We start from the raw sequence: 26,952 nt of genomic DNA, 5'->3' as shown, positions 1-26,952 counted from the left end.
CTACACTCCAACCACCCCCTATACAGTTATGAGTAATAAGAAGGCCTTGAGTCACAGGCAGTGACACTGTCACCCATTAGATGCTGTTACCTTATATGGGTTAACATTAGAACAGAAGTTGTCTTAGACATCCCTTTACTTCCACCCTTGTCTTTCTCCCGCACAGTTATGTGAGGATCTGAGAGCAAGGAAGAACTGAGGTGGAAGGACCCACAGTGCAGGAAGGCAAAGCAGCCAGGGATGGAAATATAAGGAAAATGAGTAGTGATGGGGCCCACCTGAGGCAGGAGGCAAGGCCTGTGGGTACTTAATAGTGTGAAGGCATTCAAGACTGCCATGAGGAGGCCTGGTCCACAGCCTTAGGATGATGTATACAAATAAGTCTGTACTGAGCTCAGGATGCATTAACATCCCAATCAATAACTACATGGGGACTGGGCCACAGCCAGCTGCTCCTACCTAAAAATAATGCAGCCTCCTTCCCTTCTTCAGGTCCAGAGAGCAAACAAGGATAAGGAAGGGGTAGGGGTGACAGTGGGTGAGGTTGCAGCAGCCTAGAAAGCCCTCCGAGTCCCAGCGGCATTCTGTGCCACAAGTAGGTTTCATGTACTTAACACTTCAGTGTCAACAGCAACCTCAGAAGCTCACCACCAAAAAACCAGCACTCTGCTTAGAAGCCTTAACTGACAAATTAAAAAACCTAGCAGCAATTATCCATATTTTTAGCATGACAATAAAGCCTTAACATTGTTGCCATAGAGACCAGTAAAGAATGGAGGAGGCCCACAGGAGGGAGACAGGTCTGAGGTTCAGCCCTGTCCCTGGAACCTCAGACCTTCTTGGTTGGTCCGCAGTTGGTGAGCCAGGCTCTGGTCTGGCCCCGTGTCCTAAGCCTTACAAAGCAGGCAGAGGAAGGTGTGCCTCACCTTTGGCAAGGACATGCCTAGAATACTCAGCTCCCTGGAATGCATGGATCAGCCCAGGCCTGTGTTGTCCCAGGCAGAGCCATATGGGAAGCAAGAGTTGAGGGGGCTGAAAGGATGAACAATTACAGACCTAAGGCCTAGGGGAGCCCTGATGTATAATGCCCAAACCCCTCTGGATACTAGACTGGATTTCTACAGAGGTCCAAAGGCAGGCCACAGAGATCAACAGGTTAAGAATGGTGAGCTGAGGAGGCTTCTTTAGTACTTAAGCTCCTCAGGATCACAAAACCCTCCGCCCCCAGAAGGTGCAGAATGTGCTACTGTCACACTGCCATCTGGTGGAAAGACAAGATCTATCCCCAGGAGAGCCGGAGCTGGAGTCTGTCCAATGGGCAGGCATGTTGAGAGAAAACTAAGATAAAGACAGGGGCATGAAGACCACGGGCGTTTAAGCAGACATGGACAGGGTGTGTGCCTTGCCTGATTTTCTTCTAAAAGATCATATTTTTTAAAAATTAAAGGAAAGAAAACACGATGGCATTACAAATATTTTATATCCCGAGATCCATTTGTGGTGCTGGCTCAGAAGTTAACATCAGACAGACACACTATGGACTGAGACCACACATATATGGGCAGCAGCCACCACAACAATGGGGCATGCCTTTTGTACAAAGTTTATATATATATATATTTATATTTATGTACACAGACACAGGGTATAAAATCCAGTGAGAAGGGCTCATGGGTGTCCAGCAAGGGGACAAGAGTGGCTCTAACAGCTGGGCTTGAGCCCAGTCTCCGGAGGCACAGCGAAGTGGTGGAGAGCAGTCATCTCCCCTCCACACTCCCACCCTGGGCCAAAGGAAAAGACAACTACACAAAGCTGGATGGTACCAGAAAGGTACCCTACCTTTCATTAAACTCCTGAATGCCCCAAAGACATCCAAAATGGCTGGCAGACTATTCCCGCACCTCCCAGCAAGACCCTGAGCCCACAGAAGCAGTTTTGGCCCCAAGCTGAGGTCTAAGGCAGGCTTCCCAACGCACACGTCCGCACTACCTTCCAGGGCCCTGTAGCAGCAAGGTTCAACCCCTCACACTCTAAAGTCCTCACAGACCAGAGGTTTCCGGGTTTTCTGTGACAGACTGCAGGATAAAGGTAAAGGAGGAGAGCAGTTAGTTCCTTCAGTTAATGCCCTATGGCCTTTCCAAAGGGGTAGGAAACAAAGAATCAGTAAGAGGTGGTTGGGAAGGACAATGAAGGTCATCCCAGGAGATGATAAACACAGACAAACAGATGTTCAACGCAAGTGTAGATGCTGTTCTCTTCGACCAGCAGCTTTGATCAGCAGAGTCCATTCCCACTGGGGCTGCGGTGGGTAGGAGCCCTTCTTGGTGTCTAAGGGGGGCCCCAGTTCCCCCACCATCAGTGTTCATGCCCTCAGGATGGCTTGGTCCACAAAACGGAGAGAAGGGGCCGTGGAAGGGTAGACGTGGAACAGGGAGTGGCAGGACCCAGAGGCACAGGGAGGCAGTGGACCAAGCCACTAATTTACCTGTGGCAAGGAGAAGATGTAAATAGGAAGCTGAAGGAAAGAAAATAACTATGAATACTGATGCGAGCTGGGCCTTGTGACTCACATGGTTTGGGGGGTAAAGAGGCTGGAAAGCTGGAAGCACTGGGAGGCGATTGCCTGGGAGGCGAGGTTCAGGGCTGGACTCAGAGCTGGAACAAAGAGAGGCACAGAGAGTTAGCACAGAGTATTCCTGCCTTCCAGGCCTAACCCTTCTCTCCCTTCCCCAAGTTCAAGTCTACCAGTCAGAGCCGCTGGGTTCAGGGCCCCCAGGGGAACTGCTCCATTCAATTGCAGGGCAGCAGCTTGAGCAGCAGCAGCTTGGGCCACAGCAGTGGCAGCAGCAGTGGTGGTTGGCAGCTGGATTCCAGAGCCTCAGAGGGAAAGAAGAGATGAGGTTAAGTCCTAACCCTCAATGTAAATTTCAACCCCACATTCTTCACGCCACAAAGAAACCTACCTTCTGCCAATTTGGCCATGAGCTGCAAACGTCCACCCACTGATCCCAGGTCTAGCTCCTGGTCTCCATCAGGAAAAGTGATGTCTGTGCCACCATCCGGTCGCTCGGTCACGTGGCCAATCCTCATAGGTCGACCAGCAAGCTCAAAGCCATTCAACTGTTCCAAGGCCCGCCGGGCACACTCTGAGTCAGAGAACTACAAGAAATCCAGGCCATATCAGGTACCTCCCGGCCACAGACCCGCTCTCAAAGCCCCAGGAACACTCCCTAGTCCTACGGTCCCAGGAAAATGGCATGCTCACTGTGGCTCAAACTTTTCTTTCCCAAGGAATGTCACCTAGGATCCCATCCTCCCAAATGGTTCTCTGAAAAGAACCCTTTCCAGCTGACTCAAGGGCAATCACTTTTCAATCTTCCAGCTCCACTAAGAACCTAACAGTGTGTTATCTGTAGGGAGCCTCGCCTGACTGGCTGTTTCACAAATGGGTGTATCAGATGAAAGTAATACAGGCTGAGATCCAAGGCTCCTGAGTTTCATTTCAGCCCTCAGGACTAGTAAGTTTCAGTCTTTAGTCAAGAACTAGGAAAGGCACAGCCTCAGGAGGGCACACAGCCTGGTACTGAAAGCAACACTGCACCCCCACTCCACCCCACCTCTCTGGCCTACTGGCCACAGGGCCTCTACTTTATAGTCCCTTTCAGCAGCAGCCTGACAACGAGGATTCCTAGTCTGCTGTTTATGTGTCAAGGGTGTTGATCTAAAAGGCAGTAACACAAGGGCAGAAAGACGCCAGAGGAGCCTTTCTGAATCTGAGTCACATGGGGAGCTAAAAAAGCCACCATGAACCCCACAGCTGGCTTTGTTTACTCCGGTATTACCTGCTCTAAGGCCTGGCACGTGGTAATGACAGTTCCTAGGCAGGTGGTGTATGTAGGTGGCTTGCTTTTACTGGATACTTCTGTGATGAGCAATTCCCACGGTAGAATTTAACCTACCTCCCCTTTGCCCTGCAGGCAACTGTGGGGGTGTAGGCTGCCTGGATTGAGCCCAGAAAATAGCAGCTTCTATCAGACTTTGTGGCTGGCAACCAGTCCTCAGCCTGGAGTCACATGGAAGAACCAGTTATGGGAGACAATTTTGTTGGAGTGTCAGGAAAAGGTGAGACTTGCCCACTATTAGGTGGCCTCACTATTTTCCCTACGATGGTATTTAAATATGAAAGTATTTCTCAGTGGAGAAACTGCTTCAAACAGAGTAACAACAGAGGGAAGTATATAACTTCTTATTCCCACCCCATCATAAAAATATACCAAATCTATAACACACATCTACAATAAAGCCCACACCTGACCTCCCTCATCCCCCCAACCTCAGCTACAGCCTGCAATTATTACTATTACCCAAAGAGCAAGTTGTAGCACCTGGTTGCTAGTTGAACAGGCTGGTTCAACCTGGCTGGTTGAACTCCTGGACACCCCATACCAGTGCCACTGACAGAGTGTGGGAGCAAAGCCAAGGTCTCAAGCAATGCGTTCATCTCAAGGGGCAGAAGGCTAGTCCAAACTTCAGGCAACAGAGTTTATGGGTCATTAAGACCATTCCTATGGGAGGAGGAGGAAGCTGAGCTACAAAACCAGACAAGTAGACAAACCTAAACTAAAATTAAAAGTTAAAGACTAGAGACTCACCGTAATAAAACCATAACCTTTGGAGCGACCTGTTTCTGAGTCCTTCATCAAGACAATATTATCAATCTGCAAAATAAAGAGAAATAACAATCTTCTGGCTAAGCCACACCTTCGATCTTTCCTACCCAGACTGTTTTTTTCAGCTGTGCTATGCACAGCATGTGGCACGGAGGACGTTCGTTCCTCCACCAGGGATGGAATCTGTGACCTGTGCCCCGTGCAATGGAAGCGCAGAGTCTTAACAACTGAGCCACCAGGAAAGTCTCCTACTTAGATTGTTCTAAATACCTCTATCTTTCTAACCAATCTATTACATCTCTCCAAATCATTTTAAAGAGAGAGACAAAATTCATTTCTTTCCAAAACACTTTTGCTAACTCATCTTACTTAACCTGGACCTCACTATTTGATTTCAAAGTGCCTAATTTATCTCCTGAGCAGTAAGAATACAGAGATGGAGCCAACATTCCCAGGAGGGACCCACATAGCCCTTATGAAACATGCAGTGGGTTAACCATGATCAGACAGATGAGGAGGTACACTCACCCTCCCCACTTTTCCCAACTCCCTTCAGATGTTCCCCTCTTTCCACTCACTTTGCCAAAGGGCTCAAAGATGCCCCGGAGCATGTCCTCGGTGATATTGAAGTGTAGGGAGCCCACATAAAGGCGCATTGGTCCACCACTGCCCTTCTGCAGGTTATTGGCCATGGCTGCCAGGCGGTTTTTCTCAGCCTGCCAAAGGAGGAAATGATGGGTTACGCTACACACCTACCACATTCAACTCCATCTTCTCAAGTCCGTTTCTCAAGCTGCTCACCTGTGACGCCTGTACAATGATAGGCACTCCTAGCAGCCGCTGCCCAGTCAGCCCAATGGCCAGCGGCACAGACTGGATCTCACAGAATTCTACATAGGCAATGCCTTTAGACCGACGTGAGTTTCGATCTGAGATGATACGGACGTCTCGAACCTATCCAGGGCAGAAGGGAAATCCTGAGTTGGGCATAAAGGGGGATGGATAGAAGACAGGCTACCCCAAGCTAACCAAGAAGGAGAAGAGGGTTACCTTGCCAACAGCAGAGAAAAAGTCCTCCAGGTCTCGAGGCCGAATGCGGGCAGCTAACTGCATGCAGAACACTGTGCGGGCATCCCGCTCCTCTGGACTCAGGTTATCAACTGGCTCCCTAAAGAGTACAACTGTTGAGACCTTCCCTCCCAATACTTGGTCATCATTCTTTAGCTGCCCTCAAGAACTACACATTTCTGTGGTTTGGCTCAAACCACTTTTTATTCATAATTCACAGTCCCTGAAAGAGTGTGCATTATCAACTCACCTGACTGGGCTCTTCTCTCTGAAATGAGGACTCTTACTGTGTCCATACCTACGCCTACAGAACAGAGAACAACAAAATTGAAAACCACGTCTATTCACATTGGCCCAGTGCTGAGTCTTCCACCATGAGAAAACCAGATTACAGCACCTCATCACACATGCAAATTCTGAGTATCACCCCTCCAGTAACTGGGTCTCCTGCCCATCCCAACAACAGGATACAGGCACCCTTGGGCAGGGACCATCGTGCACTTGGTTTTACCCAGAATACAAAGGTGATCTTATTAGCAAAAGGTGATACCCAGTGGCAAGCGGTGGACTCCTGTAGTGTACACGATCCTCACGACGCCAGTCTCGACTTCGTGACTCACTACTATGTCGACGATCCCAGCTACGGCTTCGGTGGCGACGCTGCCGATCTCGACTTCGGCTCCGACTATTTTTCCGCTTGTGACGATCCCGGTCTCGACTACGACTATGGACAAAAATGACTATTAAGTTCCTTCAAAAACAAACCAACCTCCTCTTTAATGTATAGCTTTCCCTGGTATCTTTCTATTTATAATTCTCAAAACCCAAGTGTCCCCAGAACGACTGACCTGCGTTTTCTCTCCCTGCTTTTACTATGGCTCCGGCTCCTCTTCTTCCTGTGGGAGAGTATCAACTCTCATTACAGAGGTTTCATTATCTCTCCCAAGGAAACCAAATGACAGTGACGCTAGGATGAAACAAAAACCAGCAAAAGACCAAAGCCTAGAAGACAGTATGGCAGGAATTCATGACAGTGGTATGACATCAGTTTACACACAGCCCTGAACACTGTCAGGTATATGAAATGGCCATTTCCCCTCCATGGAACAGGACAGTATCTGATGTTTTCAAATCAGAGATCCTCTTGTTATTTTATTCAAATGAAATACATCAAAACTAGGACTGATCCACAAGTCTACACTGGAAGATCATTACACCAAATCACCATTATTCCCATGACCCAGTGGAGCTATTACTAAAGTAGGAAGTCTTATGAACAACCACTTCTCTGTTCCAGCTGTTTCTATAAGGCACAAAGCTGTCTTCCTTCCCCAAGCGGCCAACCCACTTTCCTCACGCCACACTCACTTGCGTGCCTCCCCACTCGTGCCATTCCCATTGGTGGCACTGGTCCCGTCAGTGACGCTGCTCCCATCGGTACCACAGCCACTGGTGCCAATGTTGCTGGTGCTGTTGGTCATGTTGCTGGGACTGTCCTTTTTAACCTCCTTCCTTTGCTGCTCATCCTAAAGGGTTCACCAGGAAAATGACACAAGGCATCAGGTGGCAGACACACAGATTCCATTGGGCAAGGAAAGAACAAAAGTGGACAAGGAAGAAAGCTCATAAAATCAAAACTCTCAATTATCTTAACAGTTTCTGAGCACCTAGATCTCCTAACAAAGAGGGTAAGAGAAGAAGTATGGAAACTACCCAAAAAGAAGAAATGAGATGTTAATGTCAAACTTTAGCTATCCGATATTTGTTTGTTCCACTAACACCTATTTCCCAGGAGAGTGAGAAATGAGTTACGTCTGAGATATAGCAACTTTCTTCTGTGTCACTGAGAGCTGTGAGCAAAGCGCTCCCATCCCAACTTTATGTTGCCCCCTCATCCCCAGTTTTCAGGGCCCTTTCTGCAAGCATGGCCTTTGAGTACTAATCTCCAGCAGTGACTGCTAAAAGATTATACCTTTCGTGAACAGCCACTGTACATAATAAATGAACAGGGAAAGAAAATTCCTAAAACACTGAAACTGATTAGCCACAACTGCTTTTTCTTACTAACCCATTTCCAAGAGTGAGATGGGGAATATTACCTCCTCTTTTTTATAGGGAGCCTCCAGCATGGCCTCAATCACTATATCAAAGTCATCGGATGCCATTGTAGCAGATCTGAGGAAAAGATATCAATACATAAGAACCTCATTTATATTTTTCCTCCCCTTCCGGCACCCCACATTCCCTCCCCCTTTGAAGAAACAGACATCAAAATATACAGTTCTGTTACCTGAACTCCGAAGGTATCTTATCAGCTGTTGCTTACCCTCCATTTATTTTTGCACCTTATAGATCTGAACTAGTTCTGCTTTGTGGCTTAGAAAAGGTCAGGGTCTAGAAGAAAATTAGATGTCTAGGCACAGACAAAATATAATACAGACCTTTTCCTGTTAAAATGCAGGTACTCAAACTTACTATTTATATTGGGCACTTGGCCTCTATTCTACTATTCAAAATTCTGAATAATTGCTTTAAACTTAAATTGGCACATATTTCCATTAAAAAGGTAAGACTACAAGAATAAAAATTAAAAGCAAGGCAAAGTAATACCAGAATAATGCAGATTTGTCCTAAGCTTTTCTTCACATCCCTAACTCAAACACACAAAAATGAGGGGATTCATCATTAAGCATTTTTTGTACAACACCAACTAGAGTTGGGGTAATTCAGAAAGACTGTGATTAAAATGGCTTAACCAGTCCCACTCTGAAGCATTTCTGTCTAGGCACATACAGTAGGACTTCTCGCCTACCCCAAGCTTTCATATTTAGCAATGGTCTTTCTCAAGTCTGTTCGTCACAGGTCTGTCAAATAATAAAAACAGAAGACACCAAACAAAATCAACAGGATAAATTATTCAAAGATTACTGCTCCAAAATTATAAAAATATGTAACACAGATAAATCTCAATCATTACATTGAAAGAGGTTACCAAAAAAAAAGTACATACTGTATGATGTACATTTACATAAAATTTTAGAAAATGCAAACTAACCTGTAGTGACAGAAAGCAGTTCAGGGGTTACCTAGGGACAGGAACAGGAGGGGAAGGGCCAGGATGAAAAGATAATAAAAGAACATTTTGGAATTTTGGGGGGGGTGATGGTTTCATGGGTGTTAGCACATAACAAAACCTACCAAACTGTACATCTTAACATGTATAGTTTTATTTTATGTCACTGATATCCTAATAAAACTGAAAAAAACTAATCTGAAGAATTTCTACGCAGAGAGGCTAAGTGTGATTAAGACTTTCCATATACACAAGAATTTTGTCCTCTTTAAAGTAGCTAATGCGTCATCCAATCATGCTGTCTTGACTGGAGACAGAGTCCACAGCCTATTTTGATGACTTATAAAAGTAATCATATTTATCATTTGTAGTACCTGACATTGCTGGGCACTATGCTAAACATGTTACAAAGATAAGATTCTTGGAAGCAGCCAACAGTAAAACTTAGTTGGACCCAAGTTTAAGGCTTAAAATGGAAACCAAACCAAAATCAAATAGGTGTCTAAAAACTAGTGAACTCAATCTCTTATCTTACATTTATTTAGTAATCAACGGTAACATATGCTACAGGCAATACTGAATCTAATACACAGAAGAAAAAACTGAGGTTCTGTGAACAGCCCAAAGTCACAAAGCTCAAACGGAGGAGCTGATCCTTGATCAGAAGCCTTCTGACTCTAATGTTCAGGTTACCACTCTCTCATGTGGTTTGTCGGAGAAGGCAATGGCACCCCATGCCAGTACTCTTGCCTAGAAAATCCCATGGACAAAGGAGCCTGGAAGGCTGCAGTCCATGGGGGCTCTAGGAGTTGGACACAACTGAGCGACTTCACTTTCACGCATTGGAGAAGGAAGTGGCAACCCACTCCAGTGTTCTTGCCTGGAGAATCCCAGGGACGGCAGAGCCTGGTGGGCTGCCGTCTATGGGGTCACACAGAGTTGAACACAACTGAAGCAACTTAGCAGCAGCAGCAGCAGCGGCGTGTGGTTTGTAACTTAAAGGAAATTTTTTTTTTTTTACATTTGAATAGAAATTTTATTATTTTCATTTTCCAAGTGTTTTCTTTTTCTATCAGGGGGAAAAAAAAAATCTTAAGGACAGTTGTCATTTGCTGCCAAATTGAGAGTAGTCTTTCTCCGGTGGTTTAGTCGCTAAGTCATGTCTGACTCTTGCGACCCCATGGACTGTAGCCTGCCAGGTTCCTCTGTCCATGGGATTCTCCAGGCAAGAATGCTGGAGTGGGTTGCCATTTCCTTCTCCAAGGAAATTTCTTAAAAAAGAAAAGTACACAGCATACCAAGATGTCTATTTTTAAATATACACTGATCTGGAGAATTAATGTTCTCATAGGTATATGAAAAGAATCAGTCTCATTAGTCACACCTTATTGTGTGGCTTATAATCAGTTCGTAATAGTATATGCTTCAAAAAAAACCAGTATATGCTTCAAAATATTAGGAACCAGGCTGATTTTAATATATGCTATCTGACCTATTGTGGGGGGAAAAATGGTTCTATAAGTAAGTTTTTGATCTACAAACTCTGTTCTTTTCAGTCATCTGACTGCCAAGTCTATACAAATTTTTTAAGTGTCATAACACTCCTCTTCATTTTTTATAGCCTGCCTTTAATTCTCCAAATGAAATGCTTCTAATTTCAAGAACCGCTCTTTGGTGTACAGTGCAGGGATAACTTAGGATATGCAACAACTTTCACAGAAGTTGACAAAGGAACCCCCACCTGTGAAATAAAGTTTTCAGACCTAAGAAACAAATGAATGGATCTATTTAGAAACACATATAAAACAATAGCACACTTTGAAACTTGTAATCTTGCTGGGTTTAGTCTATCTTTCTAGATGTCCTAAAAAGCAGAAAAGTCCCAAACCCTTACGCGCTTTCAGGTCAGGAGTTTTCGAACTCTTTAAGTCCTAACTTACAGGTCAAAGTTCATTCAATACCATACAATAAAACATTATACTGCTTTCTTCCAACCCTGCTCCAAAAAGTGAATTAGGGACCCACAATCATGGTATCGCGTGGACCTTGTCATAGCACAGACTAGACCCAAGCCGGCACGTAGGCCCCACTGCAGCCGGGCCACAGGAAAGCGAAAAACCACAGTCAGCCCCAATCAGGCAGAATTCATTCACCAAACGCTGAAGTCTCAGGGGTGATGGGCAGCGCCACCTCCTGGGTCTGGTCATTGAGCTGGGCACAAACATCTCCAAACTGAAGACAGCTTAATTAAGAACAATGAGAAAGACAAAAACATTCCCATGTGTAACAAACTAACAAACCAAGACCACGCTTCAAAAAACGGCCCTACAAATAACTTACTGGCAGCATCTCTGTGAGGGCCAGTGTCCCGATGCTAAAACCTCCTATGTGGCCCCACTATGCTCCTCTACCGCCACGGAGTATGTGGGCAGACCCGCCAACACAGTGAACATGAGTCTAACACATACGGAAGACTGAGGAAGAAACCTCAATTCCCTCATCTCTCTCTGGCGCCACTAGGGGTTGAAAATGGATTCCACGAGTCCTCTGAGACCGCGGTAGGTCGATGCTCCCTCCACAGTGTGGGACACCCTGAACGTCAGGGCTACGGGGACCAAGAGACCAGTCATTCGGATCCTTGAAAACATCTTCATCGCTTAAGGATACAGCCACGAGGGTGCCGATTCCTAAAATCGTGCCAGGGATTAGGTAGGCAGCGAACACTTCCAGGTCAAAATAAACAAAAACATTTTGTTGTTGTTGTTTTAATTTCAAAAGTTTGCCGGACTCGACTCTCGACTCCATTTTCTGCCTGTGACGTCAGGGGGAGGGGCCGTGCGGCAACGTCACGCACAGGTGACGTTGCGGGGGGAACCCGGTTTCGGGGTTTCTTACCAGTTCCGGGTCCCCGCAGCGGGGGTCCCGGTTCCCCCTGTTCCTTTGGGTGTGTCGGGGGACACGAAGCACCGCTATCTTCCAGAGACTCAGCAGTAAAAGCAGCACTAGAGCCGGAGCTGCTCCTCTTCCCGCAAAATGGCGGCAGCCCCACTGTCTTCCAGAACCTTCCCCAATCTGCGCAGGCGCCGAAACTTTCAGCCGCTGGAATTTATCTCACTGGTTTCGCGGCAATAGTCCAAAGTACAGATTTTCATTGGCTAAAATCCTAAATATGGGTGGAGCCAAACTCAAAGGTCTCTTAGCAACAGTCAAGTTCCCATTGATTGGTTAACCTTGCCGGGACTCAAGGAAAGCAGAAGCGTCCTTAGGTAGCCGCCTATCGCTCTCATTGGTTAAACGATTTGCGGAAGGCGGGGAAAGCGATCAGAGAACTGAGAGAGAACCCTGCTGGCCAGCTCCCGGCACAGTGGTAGTCTGGGCCAACAGCGCGAGGTAATGAATGAGGTGCAGTTGAGGTCCTTGGCCATTCTTAGTGATTTGCCACGGAGCTCGAGTCGGGCTTATCCAGAACAGCATTCTGGAGAGCAACCGCATTTGCTTCCCTAGGGGAGGTGTGTTGAGCTCCACATCCCCATTCTGTCTGTACAACCTTCCCAACCGCTGCCTCATGCCCTCAGCTCTTGGACCTCACAAGTCTGTGACAAGTTTATTTTCTTCCACATCTCACATACTTTTCAGTTCAAATTAGTGCCCCCCACAGCTCCCACTGCAAGGGTAAACTGGCAGTTTCTCAGATGATTGGGTGCAGCTGTACTCAGCCGTCTATCTTACGTCCACCCTCACATTCCAGGAGCTTCCAGAACTCCCAGAGACTTCAACTGCCTAATATAGCTGCCAAAAACGTAGCTGGTTAAAACATAGGAGACGGTCATGAACTCACAGGAACTGTTTGAGTACTGATTTGAATATTAACTTTTTATCATTATACAAATTCCTTTTCTGTAAAAATGTAGACTTGAACTAGATTACCTCTTAGGACTTCAAACTCTAATCCTGTGATTTTATCCAAACAAAATAAATGGCTTCTTGCTGGAGAAGTGTGGATGACTTCCAGTTAACGCTCCCAAAGGTAACAGAGGAGCTGGTAGTGCAGCAGCTCAGGAAGGTGGAAGGGAAGCTGGCTTCACTCACTACCCCATCTCTCACTGTGACAGCAAACTCCATGCCTCCTCCCCGGAAAAGAACCTAATCAGGTCCTAAAGGACAAGACCTCTCTGTAGCTGGTCAGAAAGGTTTGTACCTGGGAGTCCAAGAGTCACCACTAAGCTTCTTAAATAGTAAATAAACCTAGGCCCCTTCAAGTATTGGGTAAGAGCACAGATCTGAATATGTTTAAGTAATAGCTGGAGAAGCAAAGGCAGGGGGCAGCAGAGTTGGAGCAGGAAAGGCCATAACCTCATTTTATTTGTATTTCCTCCTTACACAAAACCATCAAAATAGGAACAAAGATGGATAGGGAAGAGGGCTGAAAATTTGTTCAATTCACATGTTCTCAGAGCTATCCCAGGGAGCCCTTGAGGCTGAGTGCCTGTTGGAGTAGCCACAGATCCAACATGAATTCCTCATGCTCAGGCCTGAAGTCTTCACAGATTGGTGGCATAAGCCCCACAATTCTCCTCCTTTGTCCATCTTGACGTAAGGTAGGAAAGCAGACTGAAATGTTCCTCTCTGATGGGCACGGCGAATCAGAGCCCATGCTGTACTGCACCGTCTGTGCTATAGGAGCAGAACCTGCAGCTGCTTTCAAGGCTCCAGACACTTGCAGGCAGGGCTAGAGGCCGATGGTGTAAGAGCGGCCTGTGGGGTTGTGAATAGCAGAGCAGACCGGTGCCGTCACAGCCCACTCATACCACACCTTCTTAGAATTGCTGCATCTCCAGAAACGCACACAGATGGTCTGGCCTTCACGCACAGTAATGGGCTGCTATAAGAAGAAAGAAAGGGAGGTTCAGGGTGGGGCTGATGAATTTTATGTGGCAAGGTACTAAGCTAAGTGTGGAGATCATGATTAAACATAACATTCCAACCCTCATGAGGTTTGAAGTCTATCAGAACAAATAATCAGAACTGAACAATCTGACACTGAACAAATAATCAAAAGTGGGATGAATGCTGTAAACTGGGACAGTACCTATGAAAAGTAATGCTAACCTAGTCTACAAGGTCAGGGAAAATTATCTGACAATAAGAATGTCTAAAAAGACCTGGAAGATAAAGTCACCTGGGTCAGAAAATGAGCCAAGAACTTTATAGGCAGAGGACAAAGGCATGAAACCCTGAGGCAGGAAAGAACATGGGGTATTAGAGGAACCAAAAGGAGGTCCAAGGACTGAAGCAATGTAAACAAAGGACAGCAGCTGAAAAGGCAGGTGAAAACTAGATCACACCAAGTCTAACAAAGATTTAAGACTTTATCCTGGGACTTCTCTGGTGGTCCAGTGGTTAAGACTCTGTACTTCCACTGTGTGGAGCGTGGGTTCAATCCCTGGTCAGGGAACTAAGATTCCACATGCCATGTGCCAAGGCCTAAAACAAAACAGACTTTATCCTAAGGGAACTGGAAAGATATTGAAGGGTTTTAAAAGCAGGAGAGAGAGAGAGGATCAGATTTGTGTCTTTAAAAGATGACTCTTGCTCCAGGTATAGAATGGACAGAAGAATAGCCTAAGTAGATGTGGGAAGCCAGGTGGAAGGCCACTGCAAATATCCCAACATCTACAACTGCACGTGAGAGCAGCAGAACAAGGGTCACAGCCAAGTTTTAACCTGGGAGAAGGGAAGGGGCAGAACATCAGTGCCATAAGTTACTTTTTAACCCAAGGTGCCTTAAGGTGATACCTACCTTAATGGGGAAGAGGATGGGAAACCATGAAAACATCCCAGGAGAGTGAGTCTCTGGACGGATACCTAAGTGGACAAATGATAAAAATGGAGAATAACTGAGTGCTGTACACCTGAAACTAACACAACATTGTATCAACTATATTCCAATAAAAATTAACAACAACAAAATGAGGTCTCCGTGACTCTGTTTTTTGCCTAGGTTGAGGATAGTCTCTTCTGTTAACACAGAAACAAGTCATCAAAGATCCCCATTCACTGATTGCTCGGTTCCTTGTGACTCTAAATGCAACATGTATTAAATACACAAGCTGCCCAGGTAGCATACTCTTAAACCCCCATCCACTGCCCCAGACACTCACTCAGAGTGATGTCCTGATAAAGCACAGTCTCAAAATAGCCTGCAAAACCATGCAGCACTGTGTTCACCTCCACAGGAAACTCCAAGGTACAGTAGCGATTGTTGTCAATCATAGGATCTGTCAGGGAAGAGCTGTGTGGGTGATGAGGAACCAGAAACCCTAGACAACTTGGTAAAACCTAAGCAGGAACCAGGAAAGGAAGCCTAGATAAGAGGCCAGATAGAGCCAGGACAGCAAGGGAAGAAACCAGGGAGGTGAGCTCCCCATTTAGTCAGAGGACAGCCATGCAGGAACCCACCTTTGTTAGGATGGCTGAAGGTAAAACAGGGCTGGGGCGCAGACAGCTGGTGGAAATTGTGCAGTCGTACCACATAAGGCATCTCAAACTGGGCCTGTCCCAAGAGAGAGAAAATGATATCTGAAGAAGACAGGCGAGAGCTACCTAATTCCTCAGGGAATGCAGCTCAAGCTCTAAGGACACAGACAAAGATAAAATGTAGTTTCACTTCAGTTACTTTCCCACATCCCCAACTCCTTCACCTCTTCATCTCCTCCAGTGGAAGAAAACAGTTATGCTGACAGAGAAAAAGAAAGGCACTAAAGAGAGAAGAGACCAGCTCTTTACCTCAGGATCACGGTCCTTTTCCCGACAGGCTCGGACCTCATTGTATAGCTTGGAGGAGGAGATGGGAGCTAGAAAGGAGGTGTACTCCCCAGGGATGCTCACACCATCATCTGCAGAACAGAAGAGGCACATTACTTCCCAGGGGATGGAATGGTGCATCTGTACTGAAGGCCCAGACCTCCCACATCAAAAGAGAGCCAGGCAGCTCCATGTTGCCACATTCCCAGGCCAACCTGCCCCCAGCTCATGCCTGAAGGCATTCTACTTGCAGGTTAATTTAGAGTCAGGTAAGAGTAAAACTAGAAGGAACCAGAAGTATTCTAACCTAATGGTCCTTAACTTTCTTCCTTTGAGCTAGTGATGAAAGCTAAGCCCAAGGTACATATCATAGCAGTTCAGGGAGTCCATAGATCTCAGACTAAGAATCTCTGCTCTGGGGGCTTTCCTGGTGGCTCAGTGGTAAAGAGTCCATCTGCCAATGCAGAAGACATGGGTTTGATCCCTGGTTTGGAACGATCCCACCTGCAGAGGAGTAACTGAGCCCATGCACCACAACTACTACGCCCACACGCCCCAGAGCTTGCGCCCTGCAACAGGAGAAGCCACTGCAGTGAGAAGCCCATGCACTGCAACTGGAGAGCAGCCCCCACTCTCCCCAACTAGAGAAAAGTCCATGCAGCAACAAAGACCCAGCACAGCCATAAATGACTAAATAAATATTTTTTAAAAGTTTCTGCTCTGGTCCACTCCCCTCATTTTACAGATGTGAACACCCACACCGGAGGTTTAGGGAGACTGTGTCACTTGCTAAGGGCACTGACCCAAGTCTGCCCTGCCTCCCCTAAACTCTGTAACCTCTTCTAAGCTGCTGCCACACCCACCCCTCCCCAGCCCCACTGAGCCTTCCCTGTTGATAATCCAATCCCCTTATTCAGTACACCCCAGCCTGGATGCACCTTTGAGGAAGTGCTGGGCTCCATCCAGGCACTCAGGTGACAGTTCATTGTCAGCAAAGGACCCCAGAAGCTCACTGACGATGATATCTGCTTTCTCTGGAGCCACCCACTCCCGCATGTCCGATGAGACTACTGTCACCTGGCTTCCCCATTCTTCAAACTGCCAGTTCTCCAGCCTAAAACAGATGAAACAAGTCAGGAGAAGAAAGAAAAACTGGCACTGGGGACAAACTTCCCAGCAACAAGGTTGCTACTCACGTCACCACAGCATTTGGGTTCTTCTCCACAGCATACAGCTTTATCCGCCGGTCAGCTTGCTTGGCGGCCCGCAGGGACGCATTCACCAGGGGCCCCCGGCCTGCTCCCAGCACCATCAGCACTCTAAGAAACAGAGGGAGCAGTCAAGCTGACTCTACATGTAGAGGCAGGCATGCACATCTCTGGGAATCAGGCAGAAAGCACTCACTGGATGTTGGTGTCCTTCTCTTCCTCTGGCACTCGATCTAACAGACATTTATAGATGGCCTGGGGGGAAGGAGGGAAGACCTTGTGGCTATAATGCCATCTTCACCCAGGTCATCCCAGCCCTTTGCCTGACACTGAGACCCACACTGTACCTGCTGGTACTGAGAGTATTTGATGGGGTCCTTTTCGAACACTTCGTATGTCTGAGATTCCAGGTTATCCATCAGTGGCTGAAGAATGAGAGGAAAAAGACAGAGTAAGTTAGCCACTTTCTGGCAAAGACAATGGTATTCTGCACAATGCAGAATACCAAAACCTTCCCACTGTCTCCTGAGCTCTGGTGAGATTTTATGGTACCTGCTCTCAAGATACATTTCCTCCCCCCACCTCCATCCTCTTAGTGCACTCCAGACCCACCTGGAGTGGGGACTGCAGGTAATCTTCATAGCCCTTGGCAAAGAGTTCGTAGGCATTGGGTGGAGGTCGGTTCTGGCTCAGGTATTCCAAGTATTGGAGGTAGGAGCAGAACTCCTTCTCTGAGTGGTGGTTGGTGCCTGTGATGATGAACTGTACCTCCAACTGTGAGAATAAGTAAGGCCATCAGACACAGTCCTTGAACCAAGAGGATATTATTGAAGTTTTTGGCCAAAGAGCTCCAGCATAAAATAAGGCGCAGATTACCAAATACCTCTCAATACCAACAAAAGCACAAAGAGCCCGCCTATACCACATAAGCATCACCCTGGCACAAGGGACCCCATGGATCACTGCCTTAACTTCTTACATCAAACTTTCTGCAAAATTCTCATGAGACCCGATTCCTTTTGAAATGTTTCTGGGGCTTCTACTGCTATTTGTCCTTTTGCTCTCAAGGCCCCCAACTTTGCTGAAATTGCTCTCCAGAAATTAGAGAGGAAGAGTCAGCCCCCCCCCCCACACACACACAAATTCCCATTACATATATGTGATTAAAACAAGAAGATTAGCTGGAACACCTTTAGAATCCTTCCACTACACACCTTGAGAAGTCGGAAGATCAGCCTCTGGTGCATCTTAGAAAGAACAGGAAATCCCTTCTTATTCGTCAGGAAAATGCTGGTGGGGAGAATGGCTGCTTTGATGGGCTCCCCAAGCCAACGATCAATGACATGATTAGATGGGAGGTCAGCACCAATTTCAAGAGCTACAAAAGGGAAAACAAAGACCTGTCAATCACATAAGCCAGAATCTTTGCGTGCTCTTTTGTGCAAGACCTGTCTCCTCCTTAAGAGCAAGGCAGACTAAAGCATGGAGAAAGTATGCCCCAGCAGCCAAGCACACATGAGACTCCTGATTTTAAGTCACAGGACTTCAGAGAAGGATAACCTATCCCAGGATCTTTGTGGACTTACCCACTGCAATCCTCTTGCTATAATCACACAAGGTCCGGAAGTTGTGCCACCTGCGCAGAGTCAAAATACAGAAGTTAGTTGCTCAGTCGTGTCCAACTCTTTGTGACCCCACGGACGGTAGCCCTCCAGGCTCCTCTGTCCACGGAATTTTCCAGGCAAGAACACTAGAGTGGGTTGCCAGTTCCTTCTCCAGGGGATCTTCCTGACCTAGGGATTGAACCCAGGTCTCCAGCATTGCAGGCAGCATTGTCTGAGCCACCAGGGAAGCTCCACCAAAGACATATGGCCCACCAATCACCACACCTCAGGGAGACCTTCCTACAGGTTCCACTCTGTTTCCCTCCACCCCAAGCACAGCAGCAAAAGGAAACATACCACATCCATGTCTTCTCCTCTCCACTGTACTCCGCTGTGTGTGAAGTTGGTGCGTTCTCAATTATATCATCTCTCAGGTCCTCTGGTGCCACCAATGGCACCCGCATCCAGAACTGCACATGAACAATAAATAGGTTCAACACCCTATTTAGAACTCTATTGTGAACCCATTGAGTCCAGAAAGCTTCCTTCAATTAAAAAGATCTTGATCCAGATTTCAAGCTAATCCCCTTATATCCTTTCCCCAATTTGTGATTACATGTTGTCTTTTATCTCTGGAAGTTGCGGGAAGTAACTGATATTCTATACGTTTTATAATACTTTGCTTACCACTCTTAGTTGTGGGTAGGCAGTATTGACATTTCAATTCTCCCAAATGCACCCTTTACTGAATGGCTAGGAACAAGAAGATACTCAGCACAGCCTATCACAACATGCAGCAAGAAAGGAGGCCCTTGCCATACCATGGAGGAGTGGTGGCCAGTGTGGATGTGATTGGTCAAAACTCTCGCCAAGTTTGTGTTATCTTCCTGATTTAGGGGCAGCAAGAAAGCTGGAAGACCCAAATATGCCCCAAAATTCAGCTCCTGTAACATAGCCTGGAATAGAGATTAAAAGGATAAAGTTAACAGCTAGCAGTTCAAATAGCTTTAATTGCATTATATCAAATTTACTAAGTTACAGAGTGGGGAAAAAGTGCTCTCCCCCGCCAGCTTGTTTACAGATATTTAGAGTCAGTGAAGAGATCAGTCTTACCGCCTCAGAGTTCCTGCGTATCTTCTCCACTTTTGAGTCTGGACGAATCCATGGAGAAAGCTTTCCCACAATTAGTGTATTCCAGTCTGCACTCCCCCACCCAAGAAAGACAAAGACTAAATAAGGTTCAGCACTTTACTCATTCAATTTCTAGTTCTTAACAGGGAATAGAGTTAGAGATGAAAGACAAAGACTTTTTCTATCACAGATACAGGAGAGCCTGACAGAATAGGGAACTAAGGCTTTTCATAGGTAGGTAATGAGAGAACAAGAGTTATCTATATCCGTGGGGCGAACCAATATATCCAGGTCAAGAAAGGAAGAGGAGGAAGGCACTGATAAAGCATATGTTGTTACTGCCTCTAATAATTAAGGGGCATGTGGGATGCTCCCTACCCCTTCCTGACAGCAGTAGGTCTGATCGTGTCTGGGGGCCCGGCCGACTCTTAGCAGGTTCCTGAGTGAATTCCCTCTTGAAACGCGGGTGGAACACAGGCATGCAGAGGAAATCAAACCTACAACCGCGACAGACCCAGAATCGTCATGTAAAGACAGCAGCAGTGCCCAGAGATCCAAGTAATTGGACTGGCTCTCTTGATTCTGCACAACCCTTTCAGCTGCCACCAGTCAGCGACCCGACTAGACTGCTGAATTCAGCCAACCTTGGGGCATATCACTTCCGCTGCACTGTGCCTCAATTGCTCGCCAGGACACAGCCATGGAAAAGATGAGTTAAGAGAACAGATGAATATCCACACCACGTGGACTTTCTACTCTGCTGTCACTCGTTTTCCGAGACTGTCACATCCAGAGCGGCAGCAGTACTGCCCAAGTATCCCCCCTCAAGGTTTAGCTCTCCTCTCCCTAACCTCCTAACTCTCTCCCAATCTCATACGGTAATCTCGCTCTCCAGGGCCCTGGAGGTCTCTACGCCCCCTTTTTGAGTTTACCTGATAACTCCTCCGACTTTGGGGTTCAGTGACCACACGCCCCCAGTAAGTTTCCCGCCCTCCTCTCACGCTCCAGGGCCCGAGGCTTCTCCCCCCGAAGGACTAAATGGTTTCTCCCGCCCTGGTCTCATCCACTCCGACCCCCTCACCCCTGCCTCTCAGGGATGACTGGTCTGCCCCTTTCGGTCCCCGAGTTCGGACCCCGCATTCAGCTCGCGGAGGTCCAAGCCCTCACCCCTGCTTGGCCACAGCCCCCAGTGTGTCAGCTATTTCGGGGACGCAATTCAGGTCCCTCCCGCTGGACACGCGGCTTCCACCGGCACCACCGACCGCCATCGCCGCCATCTTTTCCCTCGCGCAGTCCACGCCGAGATTCCCTGAAGCTAGCAGCCAATCACAAAGCCGGAAAAAAGCCCCCAGAAGGCGGGACGTTTCACCTTAACAACCAGAGCGTCTCCCACGGCTCTGGAGCTGGAGGAGGAGGGATGGGGAGTGGCTCTTCTCGCCAATCCGCGGGAGTGGCTCTTCTCAGCACGGTGACGTACGGCGAAGCTTCGGAAGAGTCACCAATCTCAGAGTTTGGTTCTTGACGAACTTAATCTCCCATAATGCTTCGTGTACTCGTAGAACTCCGTGCGGAGACTACACGTCCCAGAAGCCCTGAAGTGTAAGCTTGAAGTGTCATCATTGAGGCCGACATAGCCGTCTCGGGGCCAGTGGCGCAATGGATAACGCGTCTGACTACGGATCAGAAGATTCCAGGTTCGACTCCTGGCTGGCTCGGTGGGACGGGTGCATTTTTATTCCATCCCATGCAATACTGCCGTAAGCAGTATTATGAAAGTCTCCCTTTCTTCCCTTTCTAAATTTCCTTATGATCTCCTCTTACCCTCATTTTGAACTCGTAATTTTACTGCGTTCTGCAGCCATTTTATGTCAGCTTTTTCCATTGCCTAATTCAAAGATCGTTCTTGTGTCTCTACTTAGGTCTATCAAAATCCTGAGAAAATTGAGGTAATGACTAACTTGGGCTTTCTATGGGCCTTAGTATATTTTTAAATAGATTGTGGCAATTTAGCCACCAATTCCTTTCGAGTCTATATCTCAAACAAACAAAAAGTAAATAAACATCTAAACACACACACACACACACACACACACACACACACTGAAGATAGGAAGAAAAAAACAAACAAACTCATGGTGAGGAATTACAGTGGAGAGGAGTTATGAACAGCCAGTGGAGACCTGAGAGAATCTCTACATTTTCCTTTGTGAATACCTGCTAGAGGGATGGAAAAGAAGGAAAAGAATGAAGCAAAGAAAGATATAGGGAGGAGAAAGAGAACCTGAAGGGGCCCAGAGATGTTGAGGGCCTGGCAGCGAGGATGGAAAGAGGACTTAATACGAAAGCCCCGAGGCAAGAGGCATTGACAGAACTTAGTGACCGACTGACAGGAAACCTGATAAGCAAAGTCTGCGGGTGAAGCCCAAGATTTTGGCCTGTTTGAGTGCTACAGGAGGGAGAATCAAGGTTTGGGTTTGGAAGTGCTGAATTGGACGTCTAGGGGGCGCTGTGTAATAGAGAGTTGGATGAATAGTGATCTGAACCAGACAAGATTTGGAAATCGCCAGAAGAGAGGTAGTGACTTTAGCCTTGAGACTGGATGAGTTGACCGTAGCCCGTGGGGGATCAGAGTTCTGAGAAATACGGAATGGCTGTGAATAGGATAAGCTATAAGGAGCCCTGGGTGCAATGTATTTAGTGCGTACCCCCAAAAGGTAAAGGTTAGAAAACTAAAGAAATAAGAAAGTGCCTATGAAGCCTAAGAGTTGGAGGTTCTTTTATCCTATCTTCTTCTTATTATTACTAGACTTTATTTCTTAAAAGTTTTAGAATTATAGAAATCTTGAGCAGGTAGTACAGTACAGCCAGCTCTCTCGTGTCTTCTTACAGCTTTCTCTATTATTAACATCTTAACATTAGTATGATACATTTATTACTATTGGTGGACCAGAATTGATGTATTATTATTATTAACTAAAGTCCATAGTTTATTTAGATTTTCTTAGTTTTTATCTAATGACTTCTTTTTGTTCCACCATCCCATCCAGAATACCATATTACATATAGTTGTCATATCTGCTTAGGCTCCTCTTGGCTGTGACAGTTTCTCAGGTGCTCCTTATTTTTGATGACCTTGATAGTTTTGAGGAATACTGGTTAGGTATACTGAAGGACATCTCTCCATTGGAATTTGTCTGATGGGGCTTTTCATTAGACTGGGGTTATGGGTTTGGGGGAGGAAGATCCCAGAGGTAAAGTGGCCATTTTCATCACATCATATCAAGAGTACATACCATCAACATAATTTTTGACTGTTGATATTGACCTTTATGTCCCGGTAGAACTAGTGTTTATCAGGTTTCTCCACTGAAAAATTACAGTCCTCCCCCCACCCCTTCCATCCTGTACTCTTCAGAAGGAAGTCACTATGTGCATTCCACACTTAAGGGAAAGGGAGTTATTCTTCCCCTCCTTTAAGGTGAAGTGTCTACAGTATTTGTTTGAATTCTTCCCTGAAGATCTTATGAGTAGGGAGTTGACCGGAAGTGGGTGATTCTCTGCCGACATTATAAGAAGAAGAGTTGTTGGGAAGGCCTGCTTGTTGTTCTCTGCCCCAGCTGTGCTCAACCAAACTCTATATTCACAGAAGACTTATGAGATATTTCATCTTCAGAAAAAGCTAATTATCTGGGCTGTGGACCATCTGTGTTCCTGGCATCTTCCTCCTGACGTCAAGCTGGCTGGTGGCTGCTCTGCTGATTGTCAACTAACTCATCCATGGGTGAAAGGGAGAGAGGAAAATCTATGAAATCGTAATGTCAGTTTTGTCATCAGTGAAAATAATTTTCAAAAGGTTTTGTGTTAAAAAGAGCCTAGAATTTCTGACTGACTGTAAAGTAAGTTTAGATTGGCTGAACTTCATTCATCTGAGATGTCTTTGTTTTTTCATTCAAGATGGCCTCTACTGTGTGGCAAGCATGATGCTGAACGGTTCCAGGTAATTCCACACCACATTGCTCTCCACCTCTTCTACAACACTTTGCTTTGTGTTAAAGAACAGCACAGGCTATGGGTCTGTCTATATGAGCTACAGAGAAGCAAAAGGGAATGAATGAAAAGTAAATAGAGAACCTTTTAAAGGGCTTAGCCCTAGGCGTAAAGTCAGAGTTAATCAGTTCTGTCTTATCCTTTGCTTCCCTCTCCTCTGCTCTCCTTGCTGAACTTTTGTGCTCAGAAGTATGTCAGTCACTGTTAACAATATTGCATGTAGGCCTTTGCTGGAATGAAGATAGGGATTTGTTGGTTGAGAAATAATGTTGCTTTCTCCAGGAGCCAGTGACTAACAGGTCAGAGCTCTGGAAACGTTTCTGGAAGGAAAGGAGTACCCACTTCCAGATAACCCTCCAGCATTCCTCATCTTCAGGCCCAGTCCTTCTACCTTCTCTTGTTTTTCTGTCCTTGTTTAAACACTGCCAGTGAATTGTAAACTCTCCTTTCACTTTCTCTTGAGCTCTCCTCCTCCCTCAACACTGGTCTCCCTCCCCAGGCCCACCTTCACTCACCTCTGTGCCTGCCCAGCCAGCCGCACTCTTCAACACCAAAATAATGGCCCATTTGACCCTCCTACTGCTCCAAATTGCTTCTTCACAATCAAGGCTGTCCTCCAGCTATGAAAGTGGCGGAGTTACTGAGGCAAAATAATCTGTGCCAATTTGCATTCTCTTCTTTGTCATCTCTATTATACAGTATTTATCTGTCAAAATAAATAGAAAGTAGAAACTGTTCTGGAACATAGAAAAAGATGGAAAACTACCCAATTGTTTATGAGGCCAGAATATACCTAATATCAAAACCTGTCAGAAGGAGGACCCTTCCAAAAGACCAAACCTATAGACTTACATAACTTAGGAATATAAATGTAAAAATCCTATAATATTTGAGATTAACAATAAATGTCAACAGTATATTAACATAATAATAATATATCAGAAACAGCATTTATCCCAGGAATTAGCACAGGTTAGGTATTAGGAGATTTATTTATATGATAGGTCAAAAGTAAAGCAAACAAGAAAAACATTTGACCATTTGTAATAGTCATCAAAGAGAACATGGTAAGTAAATTCCATTTTCTAAAACATTCTTTTTTAAAAAATTATTTTTATTGATTTATGTATTTGGATGGGCCGGGTCTTGGTTGCCACATGACGGGATCTAGTTCTCTGACTAGGGATTGAACCCCAGGCCTCCTGCATTGGGAATGTGGAGTCTCAGCCACTAGACCACCAGGGAAGTCCCTCTAAAACATTCTTAATATTCTTTATATGTAAACACATATATACCTGTATGAAGTCAACAATTCATGTAAATATAAAATAATACAAGAATGTCTTATCTCATCACTGTGTTATTTAATATTATTCTAAAAAAATCCAATACAATAAGCCTGGAAATTTTTAAAAAGGAGTTATAACTTTTAGAAAGAGAGAGGCCAATTTATCATTGTTTGCTGATGATATGATTGTGTATATAGAAAATCCATGAGAACCAATTCTAAAATGATAAGAATTAATAGTAGCATTCAGAGACACCACTTGATATAAGACAAATATAAAACATGTCCTTAGCCTTCCTATAAACTAAGAATAACCAGTTAAAAGACATAACTAATAAAAATGTCTCAATAACCTGGTAGTTAAGGTCATAGACGGTAGAGCCAGGTGGCAAGAGGTTAAAGCCCTATTTATCCATTTACTAACCATGTGAACTAACCCCTCTGGCCTCAGTTTCTTCATCCACAAAATGAAAATGTGAATTATAGTTATCTCATAAAGCTACGATGAACGTTAAATTAACTAATATTGTAAAGCATTTAAAACCTTTCTGCACATAGGAAGCTTTCAATATACATTAGCTATTGTGATTAGTTTCTTACCCATTCACAGAGGTAACCATAATATCACCATAAACTACTTAGCTATAACCTTAGTGGAAAATATGAAGAAACTATATATGGAAAACCTAAAATTTTACTGAGAGATATAAAGACTGAAAAAATGGAAAGACAAGCCATGTTCTTAGAAAAAAATGAATCTTATAAAGATGTCAATTCTTAATAAATTAGTTTCTCACTTTTTCTACATTTAATCACAATTCTAATGGAATCTTTTGTTACTTTATTAAATGATTCTACCATTCACTGGTGAGTTTCACAGGTGGCGCTAGTGATAAAGAACCTGCCTGCTAATGCAGTAGATATGAGATGCAGGTTCAATCCTTGGTTTGGGAAGATCCCCTGGAGGAAGAAATAGCAACCTACTCCAGTATTCTTGCCTGGAGAATTCCATGGACAGAGGAGGCTGGTAGGCTATAGTCCATGGGGTTGCAAAGAGTTGAAACACGACTGAAGTGACTTAGCGACATACACACACTGTTCATTTGTGTTTTGTTTTTTTTTAAAGCAGACAAGAAAGCAAAGAAAAATTTTTAAAAAGAGGAGGAAGGAGAGGGAATTTGCTCTACATTTTTAGTCCATTACTTCAAACCCTTTATGAAATAAGCAATGTATAAATAAATAAAAGGCCACAATGTGCAGTGGGTACAAGAAGAGACAGAGTAAAAAGGCTAAACTAATAGCATAGAAACAGACCAGTTGCTTGTGTATATATGTGTGATAAATATATGAATTCAGTTTATGATAATAATAACAGATAACATTTTTTGAGCCCTTATTTTGTGTCAGGTTCTATGAAAAGCCCTTTACATTCACAAGAACCTGGTGATGTAGGAAATGTTAATCTATGGGTAAGGGAACTAAGTATTAGAGAAGTTAAGTGACTTGCCCCTCTAAGAAGGGGTTTAGATGGGGTACAAGCCTAGGTCAACCGACTCCAGAGCCTTTGATCTTAACCTTAAGATATACCATCTCAGGGAGGCAGGAGAGGGGATCGGGATGGGGAACACATGTAAATCCATGGCTGATTCATGTCAATGTATGGCAAAAACCACTACTATATTGTAAAGTAATTAGCCTCCAACTAATAAAAATAAATGGAAAAAAAATAAAAAAACAAAAACAAAAGACATACCAACTCTAATTTTCCTTCTAGAAAGCTATCCTAGACAATATTCACAAACTAGGACAAAGAGTCATTAAGAGAAATGCTTAGTGTGACATTTTTTTGTGATTACAAAAAATGTAAAACAAGTTGGATATCCTTTAGGGGTATGGTCAAATAAATCATCCATGCAATGAAATCTTAAGCAGCCATTAAAATCAATGTTGTCAGAGAAAATTTAATAATATGGAGAAATGTTCATGATATATACAGAATAACTTCAGTATGTGCAGAGAAAATGTATTTTCCAAGTTTTCTATAGTAAGCATGTTTTTA

General features: G+C 45.1%; 2 protein-coding genes, 1 long non-coding RNA gene and 1 other non-coding gene across 12 annotated transcripts in view; 2 read left to right on the top strand and 2 right to left on the bottom strand.

The window, feature by feature from the left end:
• Nucleotides 1–1,396: 1,396 nt before the first annotated feature.
• RBM23 (RNA binding motif protein 23) lies at nucleotides 1,397–11,905 on the bottom strand. Of its 7 annotated transcripts, none has more exons than XM_043471203.1 (15): nucleotides 11,707–11,903; nucleotides 11,152–11,498; nucleotides 7,838–7,913; nucleotides 7,107–7,264; nucleotides 6,587–6,634; nucleotides 6,289–6,462; nucleotides 5,989–6,042; nucleotides 5,721–5,838; nucleotides 5,472–5,624; nucleotides 5,249–5,386; nucleotides 4,653–4,718; nucleotides 2,964–3,159; nucleotides 2,746–2,877; nucleotides 2,571–2,655; nucleotides 1,397–2,485 (listed from the first exon to the last, which is right to left on the bottom strand). In XM_043471203.1, exons 3-15 carry the CDS (start codon nucleotides 7,901–7,903, stop codon nucleotides 2,482–2,484), a joined length of 1,392 nt encoding a protein of 463 aa, XP_043327138.1. In that variant the 5' UTR covers nucleotides 7,904–7,913; nucleotides 11,152–11,498; nucleotides 11,707–11,903; the 3' UTR covers nucleotides 1,397–2,481. The 7 variants fall into 7 exon arrangements, with proteins under 7 accessions (XP_043327138.1, XP_043327141.1, XP_043327136.1 ...); XM_043471206.1 differs by lacking the exon at nucleotides 11,152–11,498 and adding an exon at nucleotides 10,965–11,053; XM_043471201.1 differs by lacking the exon at nucleotides 11,152–11,498 and adding an exon at nucleotides 8,794–8,824.
• Nucleotides 11,906–13,142: 1,237 nt separating this feature from the next.
• PRMT5 (protein arginine methyltransferase 5) lies at nucleotides 13,143–21,040 on the bottom strand. Of its 3 annotated transcripts, none has more exons than XM_043471190.1 (17): nucleotides 20,928–21,040; nucleotides 19,937–20,055; nucleotides 19,541–19,626; nucleotides 19,249–19,383; nucleotides 18,785–18,897; nucleotides 18,410–18,459; nucleotides 18,038–18,201; nucleotides 17,436–17,597; nucleotides 17,171–17,248; nucleotides 17,020–17,078; nucleotides 16,812–16,934; nucleotides 16,554–16,729; nucleotides 15,598–15,707; nucleotides 15,271–15,364; nucleotides 14,973–15,089; nucleotides 14,612–14,676; nucleotides 13,143–13,693 (listed from the first exon to the last, which is right to left on the bottom strand). In XM_043471190.1, exons 2-17 carry the CDS (start codon nucleotides 20,037–20,039, stop codon nucleotides 13,541–13,543), a joined length of 1,788 nt encoding a protein of 595 aa, XP_043327125.1. In that variant the 5' UTR covers nucleotides 20,040–20,055; nucleotides 20,928–21,040; the 3' UTR covers nucleotides 13,143–13,540. The 3 variants fall into 3 exon arrangements, with proteins under 3 accessions (XP_043327125.1, XP_043327124.1, XP_043327126.1); XM_043471189.1 differs by lacking the exon at nucleotides 20,928–21,040 and adding an exon at nucleotides 20,726–20,916; XM_043471191.1 differs by lacking the exons at nucleotides 19,937–20,055; nucleotides 20,928–21,040 and adding an exon at nucleotides 20,726–20,853.
• Nucleotides 21,041–21,052: 12 nt separating this feature from the next.
• Nucleotides 21,053–26,952, top strand: part of LOC122443214 — a 24,325-nt gene continuing 18,425 nt past the window's right edge. Inside the window, exons 1-2 of the long non-coding RNA XR_006269950.1 lie at nucleotides 21,053–21,252; nucleotides 23,513–23,555. This is a non-coding gene — a long non-coding RNA (uncharacterized LOC122443214). The remainder of the gene's footprint in view (nucleotides 21,253–23,512; nucleotides 23,556–26,952) is intronic.
• On the top strand, nucleotides 21,201–21,273 carry TRNAR-ACG. The gene has a single exon. It is a non-coding gene; the product is annotated as a tRNA-Arg (tRNA).

Source organism: Cervus canadensis, chromosome 6 (assembly GCF_019320065.1).
Source record: "Cervus canadensis isolate Bull #8, Minnesota chromosome 6, ASM1932006v1, whole genome shotgun sequence".
Lineage (NCBI taxonomy): Eukaryota > Metazoa > Chordata > Mammalia > Artiodactyla > Cervidae > Cervus > Cervus canadensis.
Note: the sequence above shows the minus strand (reverse complement) of the source record. Positions and strands in the feature narration are given on the sequence as shown.